General features: G+C 32.5%; 1 protein-coding gene, 1 long non-coding RNA gene and 1 other non-coding gene across 4 annotated transcripts; all 3 read right to left on the reverse strand.

Annotated features, from left to right (window-relative positions):
• Window positions 1-1,197: 1,197 nt before the first annotated feature.
• NIP7-2 (aquaporin NIP7-2) lies at window positions 1,198-3,375 on the reverse strand. Its single transcript, XM_026123994.2, has 5 exons — window positions 3,364-3,375; window positions 2,927-3,151; window positions 2,523-2,717; window positions 2,374-2,435; window positions 1,198-1,777 (listed from the first exon to the last, which is right to left on the reverse strand). Exons 1-5 carry the CDS (start codon window positions 3,373-3,375, stop codon window positions 1,555-1,557), a joined length of 717 nt encoding a protein of 238 aa, XP_025979779.1. The 3' UTR covers window positions 1,198-1,554.
• A 2,463-nt stretch (window positions 3,376-5,838) lies between these two features.
• LOC121172989 (uncharacterized) lies at window positions 5,839-8,772 on the reverse strand. 2 transcript variants are annotated; one of them, XR_005886905.1, is made up of 3 exons: window positions 8,251-8,772; window positions 6,932-8,107; window positions 5,839-6,337 (listed from the first exon to the last, which is right to left on the reverse strand). It is a non-coding gene; the product is annotated as an uncharacterized lncRNA (long non-coding RNA). The 2 variants fall into 2 exon arrangements; XR_005886904.1 differs by having other exon boundaries at window positions 6,932-8,755.
• On the reverse strand, window positions 8,419-8,528 carry MIR166G (microRNA MIR166g). The gene has a single exon (NR_048780.1). It is a non-coding gene; the product is annotated as a microRNA MIR166g (primary transcript).
• Window positions 8,773-12,492: the final 3,720 nt, after the last annotated feature.

A 12,492-nucleotide genomic window follows, 5' to 3' on the forward strand; every position in this document is an offset into this window, starting at 1 on the left:
GCGTGGCTTTGCATGGCTACGGCATCGTGGCCTGAGAAATTTTGTTATATTTTACAATTCTTTTTTACTAACTATATTATATATTTCTCTGACTAAATAATAAATATTTTTAATAAGAAAACAATATTTTTATTTTCTTAATCCAATCTCTTAGGAAACGTTTGGTAGTAGATAGTCATATCTGAAAATAATGAATTATGGGAATCATGTTTTCTTAAAATAAATAAAATTTATTTAGTTGATCATTGAAAACGTTCAAATATTTTTTTTAGAAATTAAATAATATTATGTGATGTTTTTACTGGTTATTTTAATTATCTATTACATTAAATAATTTAATAAAATTAACATGATATTTTTATATTTTTATTGTAGTAAAAAAAATTAAACTTGAAAAAATATCATATTTTGTTTGGACGATACTTTTACATGTTTATTTTCTATAAAAGAAACTTATTTAAAACATATTAAGTCTAAATTACAAGTTAATTATTTGATTAATTGATTTACATTTTTGAAGTTTTTCCTTTATCAATTCTTGCATTTATTATTATTTTTGTTTTCTTTAGATTTCTCGGTCTTCTCATTAATCCTTCGAAGTCCACTCTGAATTCTTTTATTTTTGTCTTGATTTTACATGTTTTTATCTTCATTTTCCATTTGAATTGTATTTATAATATCCTTTTCAATTCTATTATTTTCTTGCCTTTACTTCAACTTTATAGTTTTTTACATTTCTTTTCAGGTTCATTTATCAAGTTATTTCTTTGCAATTTGATTCTCTCAAATTAGTCTAACAACATCAATGTTTTATTTACATGTCATTATACTTGATCAATATCGCAAAGAATTTTGGTAGTTATACTTGATTATCTGTTAATCAATTCAAAATTAGTCATTTAGAGTTATTTGTGGATCAAAATCTTAGTCAAAATTAAAGAATTAAGATTGATCAACTAAAAGAAAAGCACCGACAACTAAAAGTGAAACATCACTGACTATCTCGAACTCAAAAGAGGCTTTAATTTTAAGTTGTTGCACTACCATTTAAAATCAAAGAGTGGAAAGTGGAAACATTTCATAAGAATTCGAATCAAAGTAAATTATTGAATCAAAATTAATCTTCAAAACAAATTTTTCTAGCAACAAATATATATGGATTGATATGATACGATTGTTGCCTACCAATCACTCATGTTATCTCAACTTTTGAGCTTCAGCATATCTTATTGCCGGCATATATTTGTAACCAATTCTTGACAAAGTTTACTATAATTACAGTGGCAACTTATGATAAACACCCTCTGATATTCCTTTGGTTCTTAACACACATCTTTGTCTGAACCCTTCGACTCTTTCAGAGAATGAACTCCAATTTTTCTTTACCAGCAAAATCATGGGCCCACTTCTCCCTAGAGAAAAAAGAAAGAAAAGAAAAAGGAACAACTAAGAATTCAGCTGCTAAAAGCTATCTAATATGCAATGATTACTACTGATTCTGCAGTTTCTTTAGTTTGGTCTAAAAGCGCATACACAGTATTTCATGTTGGTGCACTAACTTGAGCAAAAGGGTAAGGAACGACCAACATCACTGATGTTTGGGGAGGACAAAATACTAGAATGTTGGTCTCGAAGGCGTAGGAAACGAAACATTGCAGCTCCTGCTACAGCTCCACCACTAGGGGCTACCATGTATATCCATATGTTCTTGAATTTCCATGAGAGAATTGCTGGACCTAATGATCTTGCTGGATTCATTGATCCACCTGAGACTGGGCTGCATAAAAAAATAAATGACTTTTACATTAGAAAAAAAAGACTAACAACAAGCTTGATAAGACTTATTTCAGAGAAATAATTGTTTTCTTTTTCAAAAACTTTTCATTGGCAAAGAAAAAAGTAATTATTTCTCTTAAATAAGTTGAACAAACCACAACAAAGCTCATCATAATGAACAAGGTCGGCTACATGGATGACATAATGTCATTTAACTCGGTTAAAAACAAAATCTTTAGAGATATTATTTATTATGTGATTCCTGTTAACAACTTCTTCCAATATCTTTTAAATAAGTCTATTTTTTCACATGACTAAAAGCATGTAATGTACTCTCGTCATGACTGTTTTGAATGACCTCTTTTATACGTGTATAAATCTCTTTAATCGATTTTCTGTAATCTTTTTATCAATTGGTACCAAACCAATATTTTCTTCTATGCAATTATTCTGTATCCTGCCATTTCTTATGTGACAACATATTCATCTTAATTTTGCTAAAATTACCAAAAATCTAAAATAAGTTGAACCAACACAAACTAGTTTTACTGAGCATTTTTTTTTTTTGCCAAAAAAAGAGAGTTTTTGGGTAGGTACCCTGTGATTAGTACAGCAAGCCCAATTGCCATTCCAGCAACAAAGCCAGATAAATGGCCCACCTGCACAGTGTCAAATTTTAATCAGCTAGTTTAATTTTTAAGAAACTTAAATATGCATAGTAATTTTGTTGCTTAATTAGTCCTCACTGATTGAGATTCAGATGTCAAAGCTGCAATGAGGAACATGATGATGAAAGTTGCAATAACCTCCACCCAGAAGGCAGAGTTGCACCCTTGGAGTGGCATGGTCATCATAGCCTCTGATTTTATGCCGTATACAAGGCTACCTATGTATGTTGCCGACATAGAACCTACTGTCTGTGCTATTATGTAAACTGGAACCTGTTATGGGAAAAATAATGGTACATAGTCATAAACTAATCAATTATATCACTAAGGGCTATGCCATGCTCTTTGTTTGTTTTATAAGATTAATTTAGTGGTAAAAGAAGAAAGAAAAGAGAAAACTGTTCTGAATTTGATTTTTTTATTAAAAAAATTAATAATTAAGAATTAATATTTATTGATAAAAAAAATTAAATTATTAGCACCTTGAACCATGGAAATTGACCAATTGTTGCAAAGGCTATTGTGACTGCTGGGTTAACGTGTGCACAAGATATTGGCCCTATAGAGAAAATAATCACCACCACTGTTAATCCTGCTATAGCTGCATACTCCAGAAGGCCCACTGCACCATTTTGGAATCGTGTGCTTGCAGTGATTCCACATACACAGAACATCAAAATAAAAGTACCCACCAACTCTGCCGTCACCTACATTACACATCAAAATTACTTGTACTTCTCATAAATATCAAATCAAACATTATAAGATTTACTTCCAAGGGAAAAATAATAGGCACAATTTTTGGTTTCTGTTTGGATCATGTTTAAATTCTTTTTACAGCTCCAACAGGATTTTACCAAACAAATTGATAATAACACTCACCCTTCTCTCATTAGTAATGGTCCAAATTGCTACCTACCTCGTACTCCATAATCCATACAAAGTTAATTCACTCCACATTTTTGCCATCCTTATATGTCTAGAATTATATTGTACAATACATTAAGCATAGCTTGCTTGATTAAAATGTTTTCTGAAAAATCCAATCCAAAATCTTGTGACAAAATAATCAAGGGATGGTTGCATTTGGATAAACTTTTCTGTAAGTACTTATAGGGAAAAAAATAAGAAAAAAAAAATTATCCCATCAGCTTATGCACTTTTATAAAAGCTCTTCCATTTAACTTCTCCAAAAATAGGTGTGCGGGTTGATTTTAACTTATGAAAAAAGTTCAATTCATTTTACTTAGGAGAAAAGCTTTTCCGTAAGTTTTTATAGAGAAGTTTATGTAGTACTCTTAGAAAGGTTGCGTATATATAGTACTCTTACCATGCGAGCACAATTCAGGTCAATTTTGATGGGTAAGAAGTTGAGATCTGAGTTGTTGGCCAAAACATATCTAGGCTTTGATGTTGCAGCTCTACACTCAATCTCCTTATTATCTCCCTCAGGCCACTGCTTGATGCATTTAAAGAATCAGGAGATGGTTGCTTCTCAAATATGTCTGTCATGATGAAACTTATCTAGAACACAGCTTGGTGAAACAAAAATATTTCACTAATTCAGTCTTGAATGAGATCTCATTTATGTAGAGCAAGTGCAAAGAACAAATGTGGGGTAAGTTTACCTATGGTTGGAACCTTGAGAAGGGGATAACACAAACTAATACTTTCCAACAAATGTAAAGCACTATCAAATGTAGTACTCTTAGAAAGTTTTGTTTCTTATTCTTCTACCTTTCAGTTTCCTCCATTTTTCTCTCTCTCTCGAATTGACATTCGTGATGAATAACATGATGTGATTATGTTGGATAAAAAAAGACATAAATTTTATCGAACAATGAACTATTTTGTTTTGTTGTACACTAATTAAATTTGATATTAACATGTTTTTCTTTATATTATGAACACATCATATTTCTCAAGAACATGAGAGAATTCAAATCCTTTTTTTCTTCTACTATTTTTTTTGGATTAACTAAATTTTTATTTTTTAAAAATTCAATTTTTAGTTAATCCCATTTTATTTATTTATTTAATGGGGTTTTAGAGACTAAAAATCAAATTTTTTAAGTCTAAAAACCTTGACAGTCAAAATTTTCTTTCTTAGACTAAAAATTAAATTTCAAAATAATTTAAGAACTAAAAACTGAGTTAATCCCAAAAATTTACATATTACAAGTTAAAACTTACATATCAGAAGTTGTCCAACAGAAATTTTTAGTCATAAGAACATTGCAAAACTAAGCAGAGTATATGCCATTTTTAATGTATTAGAATTTTCTATATGGTGCCCTAATAAAAATAATTTTCTATATGGTCAACAAAAAAATTAATAACAACTTAACCCCCCCCCCCCCCCCCCCCCCCCCAAGTTTAAAAACTTCTTTGTAAATGATAGGTAATAAAATAATTAAATTTTGACACGGTAATATGAATTACTAATTATATGTTATTACCATATAGAATTTTTTTTACGATTGTCAATATAATTTTAAAATTGACCCGTAAAAAACAATTAAAGAAAAAAATAAAATGACAAATGTCAATAATTTAAAAGATAATACAAATTTTTAACGAATTTATCATAACTAACTAAATTAATTTTTTTGAAACAACTAACTAAATTAATTAACTTTATAAATGTGTGTGAATTAAAAAAAGAGTATAAGGACGTGCGCAATATTTTACTTGGCAATGGGAAGTGAAAAAAAATTAACTTGAAAAGAAAAAAAAAAACTAAAGTCCTCCCGTTAATGTGTTGTGTACATAAAGGAAATTTGAATTGTTTGGTAGTTATTTTCTAAAATATCTCAAAAAGATCTAGTGCCATAAAGGCTTTGTAAGAATGTGAATTTTGAAGAGCCATAGAAATAGATTCTGTAAATGGAGTGGAGAGGACCACTTGTTACTTGTGATACATAGTTTCTGCCAAGAAAATAATTCATGCAAATGTTGGAGAGAAATTTTTCACCATACACATACACATACACATACAGGATGGTTTCTGCCATGACATTATGGTTTATGGATAAAGATATTATGGAAGGAAAGCAACAATGAGGTTTTGACTTTTGAATGAGGTGCAATTGCTTTGCAGACTTGTCAATGAGAAAATTTATAAAAGCCTACATGGCTACAACAAGTGACTAGATAGAGCTAAACTTGGACCATAGTGAGTAACTGTGCAGTAATTCGACCCTTGTGTCCTTTAACTAAGATGTAGAGTTTGATCCTGCGCTTGAAAATGGAGTTGCAACTAGATATACCATTTTAGTTGTGTGCAAAATTGAAGCTTCAGATACTCTTGGTTACACAAAAAATAAGTGATGCACTGTGCACTTGTTAAAAACATATTACATGGACCGAGACATGGTGCTGATTAATTTTCACATGACACTTAACCACATTTTTCAATTTATAAAAAAAATAAAATTAATAGCATATCACATGAAGATCCATCAGGACTACATAATCCCGGACCATGTAATAATATCTCGCAATTGTGGCATGAAAGGGAGGTTTTTCTGCTGTTAGACATCTGCTCTATTGAGTCATGATAATTGGATGGAAGTTAAATGTTTGCTTGTTGGGAAATCTGCAAAAAAGCAGGTTTAGGTGTTGGTGGCGTAATAGGTGGTGCCAGTGGCATGTCCATGCCAACTTTTCAGCTGCCAAAGAAGCATGTAGTTTGTTATCTAAGCTTTCTGCAGTTTCTTTTAGCTGGAATTTGCTTGGTGGCTTAGGTAACTGATCTGGAATCTGATTCTCTGGAACCTCTGCCCGTGATTAATCAATCATGGCATGAACCGACATTGGAGTCTGCTTTGGGAATTGGGATGGCCCTACGAACTCTTTTTTAAGGCTGTCTGTGACTGTTCCTTTTATTTCATCTGTACCAAAATAAAAATGATTACTTAGATGAATCTAGCAAGCAGTTGATTACAACAAGCGTGTGGGGTCAAGAAACATGTTCTGATGCTAATATGAGCACAATATTGAGTATACGTATGTTTAAACTGTTCTACTCACAAGGTGGTTCTAGAGATCAGTTTGATGGTTTTTAATTTAAATGTCAATTTTCACAAGTTTGATTCAAGTCTGCAGTTTGCTACTATCAATGCAGCAGATAAAGGACAATACAAGATTTTAAATCATTTAATTCTGTTATAATTATTTAGCTTTATAAACTTTTCAAACATAATATTTGATCATGTTTCTAACCATATTACACATAGGCAGATATATTATGTAAATTTTGAGGTACATTGCAAAAATTCAAGTATTTTTATTTAACAACCTTTATTGGTCTGGTCTTTGTATGAAGGGTGCTAGATTTTTTTGCTTCTCACTATGAATGGCATTTCAAGTCACATTCATGGCTTATATAGGGTTTTTTGTGCTGGCTAAGAACTGATCTAGAGTTTGTTCTTACCTAGTTTTCAACTGACTTTATAAATTCATAAAGCCATAAAGGCATGAGTTACCTGCTTCGGGGGTTTATTTCCATCAAAGGTGAAACATGCCAGAACAATCATACTGTTCTTTTCGCCTTTTGTGCAAGTGAATGGACAAGTGATACTCCCCAATCCATACTCTATTGTCTACATGCTCCTGTTACCTGTAACTGCAATTTCTCTGCAAATGATGATGTCAAGACTCCAAAATGCCCCTGGATTAAATCATGCAGGCTGAGCTACTAGATGAATAGTACTAGTCATATAAAAGCTATTACATATTCTATGGCAGCCATGTGACTTCGGTACATTTTTTATGGCTTGTAAACTATAAATAATCTACAACCAAGAGCGTGGATTTATGGTGTGAGATTGTTAAAGCTGAAATATTAGTCTCAAATTTGAATCTTAAGTATGCAATTCTATTAAATATTTGAAAAAAGAACTTTACAATCTAGACTGTAGAGTGTTCTTATCCGACTGGAACAATATTGTTTTCCGTGAAGAATACCTATAGTCTTTGGAAAAAATTATAAATATTTTCCCTAGGTGTAAGCTACGCCCGTGAATGGATCCACAAGCTTTTGTTGTCCTTTAATTTAAGTTGCAACTATGTCGTGTCTCATCCTGGATTACATTACTGTAATACTATTTTTTTCACCTACTATTATTTCACCATTTCTCTGTACTTATATTAGAGTGCAACTGTACAAGAAGACTCACGAATCAGATTCAGACGCAAATGATTGGATGAGTAACAGTGTTGCATCTAATCATTGGGCTAATAATTTATTTACCTATATCAGTATTAGCTAAAGATGAATTAGATTGAAATAACTAGGTGAGGTTAAGCTTTATGATGGAAATCACTCATGATTGTGATCCCAACAAAGCCTGCCCTTTGATATTTGTGTCTTATTGTGTGTGCTTTTCCATGTGATTATTGTGGAATAACAACAAGAAGTTGTGAGGAATCTTGTGATAGTCCTCTCGTTACATCAGTTACAGCAGCAACTAATGAGCACTTTGAATAAATCAAATCCACTTGCCTTTCTTCTCGCATTCTTTCTCTTTCTCATTCTGTAGTTTTAGTTTTTTGAAACCACAAAGGGTAACTTGCCTACCTGGTAAGAGATGTTATGATTCTGGAACACATCGAAGAGATTGTTCCCCAACAGAACACAAGCAAGAACAAACTCAATGTTGCTGTTCAGGTCCCAAAAAAATTAAAAAAATAAAACTCCACAAGAGTTTATCAACAAACCAAACCAACACATCTATTTATATGAAAATGAACAAAATAAGCTATAGATGAAATGCAAGAACTTGAAATTACGAGTCATAACCACCTGGAAGCTTATACAATAACCAATTAGTCCTGCATAGCCCTTTTTTTTGCAATCCTTCTTTGGTCTTCAATTGCCTGAGGACTTGTTCAAGAGCACAACATCAGCACAAGGAAACTGCTTAAAGAAAAGGTTGTGTTGTGTATGTGCTAAAAGGAAGAAAATAGTGTCTGCTTGGTAGCTGAGGGGAATGAAGCCTGGTCCGAAATCACTCAGAAGAGTTATGTCTGAGACTACTTGCATGAATGATCTCGAACCAAACGACATTCCCCTCAACTTTTTAAGTATATATGGCAGACAAGGGAAGGTTGGGGAGAGAAAAAAAGAGAACATGAGAGAGAGAGAGAGAGATTGCTAAAGTTTTTGATATGGCCATGCATTATTTTTTCATGGGGTCCTTATTATATACGTAAGTTTCAGAAGAGATTCTTTCTTCTTCTTCTCTTCTTTCATTTGGCCGTTGAGGAGATATATTCTTTCTTTGCTCACATGATTTGGAGTCCACTTTCTACACTACTCCTAACTTAGCTTTTCACACGTAGGATTTTCGTTTAATAGTAGGAGCTGTTTCCATCATGATCATTCGTACATATATAAAATATGGTTTTTTTGTTGAACAAGTTAACACTTTGTCTGCATGTTGTTTGATTATACTAATTTACAAGTCATTTGTCCTTTGCATTGGGATTAATCAATCTACTTTGGAAATTGCATTATCAAATAGTACCTAATTGAAATTGTGTATGATATTATATAATTACAAGGCTAAAAATTTGTACACCAAACCATAGTTAAAAGCAAAGGACACACCCCCTTTTCACCTACTTAGCTAGCTACCTGAGACTCACAAAGGTTAGTACTGAAATTGGGGGCACATTATACCCTTATTGGTGTTATAATCAAAGTTTTGAATTTTTGATATTCTCATCGGTTTTGATTCTTTTGAAGGTTTTGACCTTGATTTATACTCAGCTCTCAAGTAAAGGATTTCCCTTTTTCTTGCCACTAGTGTAAAGAGAAGATAGTGATGGACTTTGATGGGGATCTATCATACTACAACAATATGCCAAACTTGAATAGCAAGTTTAACAAGAAAAGTCGTTTAAAGGTATAAGCATATATACAAAGAGGTGAGAGTAGATTTTGTACCAAAGAAAAAGAGGAACATAAAAGTCGCAAAGATTTGTATTAATGTAGCCTTTTGTTTTGTGACATTGCATCAGACCCTCAAGTATTGTGCTTTCTTAGAATGTACCAATATGTGGCAAATAGATATGAACATACTTGAAATGCAACATATGTGTGTCTGTGTATGTATATTAATATTTTGTACTAATAGTAATAATAGTAATAATAATAATGTTCATAAACAAACAAGAAAGCTTTTCAAACAAGTTGCCTCAATTTTTTACTATCAACAGTCACCTGAGATTAGTCCCGAGAAATCTGCCATTTACAAATTTTCATTCAGGATATTTTTTTTTCAAATGTTAAACAGTAGTTCTCAACACATGATAGAAGCCAGTGTTCAAAATTTAGAACTCAGCTCTCTCCATTTTATGCTTTCAAATGCTACTTATTTGTTAGTTTAAAATGAAATTGAGATAAATCCAAACTTGCATATCTAAAATATTTTTGTTTAGACTTTTAGGTAGATGCGCCTTGGACACATCACACATAAACATCAGAAATTGTACTTATTAGATAAGAAGGAAAATTTGGCTAAGTTGGAACACATGTGTGATCCAGCTAAGAGAAGTTAGTACCACCATATTCCTGTGGACACAACTCTTCTCGATGGATTTTGCCCAACAAGTTCATTATCAAAAACCGAAGGTTATTGAATGTTAAAGACGTTTCTCTAATACGACCATCTCCATAATGTGAAGGAAAACACATACATGAATAACGTTTCAACAGGAAAAGTTTTTAAGTCAAAACTTAATTAAATACAGTATCTTATTTGTTTTTGTGCTATTTTCTTATTAAAATTAAAGTTTTACTCTTATAATTCATGCAGTAAAGATCAATATTAAAAGTCAACAATAAGTTATCAAATGAAACTCTGATTTTTAAATTAAAAAAAAAAAACACAAAAGACATCTAAGATATTAAGAAAATGATGCATGGACACCAATGTACTACTATAGACAGAGAGAGAGAGAGATAAAGATTTAAGAAAGAGAAGGGTAATATTATACTCCAAAGATATTTAGAGAAATAGATAATGTCAATTAGATGCATATACTGTTATGATATGTAATTACTCAAGATATTAACACTTAAGTTTTGTCCATTTTTTAAGTCAAAATGAGCTTTTGGGGGGCCTGCAAAATGTCCGGAAATGCTGGCAGAATAAAGTTTCCTTGATATAACTTCCAAGAGCTATAGATAAATCAAACATCAAACAAGCCCAACAGAAAAAGGTGGATGAAATCATTACTTATATGCAAATTTATAAAGAAATCATTTTGTAAATGACCCGCTAGTCAAAATGCCTCTTGATATATGCCACTCCGTGTCCACATTTCCAAGTTTCTTCAACCAAAAAATAAAGGGTCTTGATTTTTAAATTCTGCCAGTGGGGACAATAATTGAGACACTCCTCCAAGAGAAATTCGTAAATCGTAACCATCTGAAATCCTATAGAGATTATGGATATTTTTCCTCTTGTTTATAGACTATCCTATTGTGTGACGGCTTACGTTATTACATCAATCACTTCAAGATGTTGAATCTTTCATTTTCCTTTTGTTTTTGCTTTAATTTTTGTTTGTTGGATTATCTAAAGGCTATCCCGTAAAAAGTAAACACATGATTATACAGTCGTTGTTCTAAGCTTTGGTGATTATATTATATGGTTATTACTGTTGTCAGTTGTCACCAATTTTCTCTATGGTCAACAATGTTTAGCGCCATCATTACATTTGCAAATTCAGTTTATTGAATGGCACAATCAGAACATAATCCTTAGCTCATCCATTTCTGGCAGGGGGAATAGCCTCGTGTTTGTCCACTTCATTTGCTTTTCTTGTCAAAACTTGATTCCTATATTTAGGTAACATTCTTCAACAAGCCATCCTCCATATTAATTGTTTTTGCACCTTGAAAGTATAGGCAAAAATACAATGCAGCTTAGGCCTGAAACTTTGGTATACCTAACAGCAATTAATTTATAAGCAACTTTTGACTGTGATAGGGAAGTAAGTAAGTAGTACACTCTTTAGATACAAAAGGGGCAACTAACATAGTTGGTATGGTTGACAAATAATTATATCTATGGTTGACAAATAATTATATCCCTTCAGCATGTGATAAGAGATTTCATTTGAGTTTTGTATCATTGTATGAAAAAATATGTTAGTTGATCCATGTATGGTACTTGATAAAACATTATGGCGGAAGTTGATCCATGTAGCCGACCCCACCTAGTGGGATAAGGCGTTGTTGTTGTTGTTGTATGAAAAAATATATGTTAAGAAATGTTAATATCTTAAATAAGATGAAGACTAACGTGCCAAATTGAAATTTCTTTGTCACGTACGAAAGGATTTTTTAAGCCGTTAGATTTATTAGTTTTTAAATTAATAATTGAGATTATTTCTCATTTTGATTTTTTATTTTTTTTTGTTATCTGTTGTATTTCCAAATTTAACCTTATTCCTGTTCCTTCTCTTCCATCGGAAAAACTGTAGCAACCTCTGAAACCAACCATGGCAGCCAAGTTTCCAGAGCCTCCCTCGCCGATGTAGGTGACGTAGGGGTTGTCCTCGACTTGGGCAGCAATTTTGTAGAGGATGTCCTGGACGTTGGAGTAGGCATGGTGGGACCCATCGGGCATGAGGGAGGGGTCGTGGTGTGCGCCGTCTTCGCTGTAAGAGACGCCCATGCTAAGGTAGAGGAGGCCTTTGTCGGCGATAGAGGTTCATGCAGTGCTCGGTGTTCTCGTACGACTTGTTGCCGCCGTTGATGATGCAGTCGTCGGGGTCGAGGTGGTCGGAGAGGGTGGCGATGGTGTGGTCGACTAGGAAGCCGGCCTTGATGAGGATGATGACGGATCTGGTGTGTTGGAGGGAGAAAACGAAGAAGAGAAGAAAGTAGAAGAAAGGGGTAATTAAGTTAAAATAAGTATAAAAAGAGAAAAAACAAAAACAAAAATATTAAAAAAATATCAAATGATTAATATTTACTTTCGTGCGAAAGAAGTTTCACTTTGACACCTTAGAATTTGCTCTTAAATAAATT

Source organism: Glycine max, chromosome 10 (genome assembly GCF_000004515.6).
Source record: "Glycine max cultivar Williams 82 chromosome 10, Glycine_max_v4.0, whole genome shotgun sequence".
Classification (NCBI taxonomy): domain Eukaryota; kingdom Viridiplantae; phylum Streptophyta; class Magnoliopsida; order Fabales; family Fabaceae; genus Glycine; species Glycine max.

Bases quoted from the DNA above. Each gene is read 5' to 3' on its own strand.
- NIP7-2 (XM_026123994.2), bottom strand. The intron at 2,436-2,522 runs GTGAGGACTAAT...GACACTGTGCAG, and splicing joins TGACATCTGAATCTCAATCA to GTGGGCCATTTATCTGGCTT. The intron at 1,778-2,373 runs GTACCTACCCAA...TTTTTTATGCAG, and splicing joins CTTGCTGTACTAATCACAGG to CCCAGTCTCAGGTGGATCAA.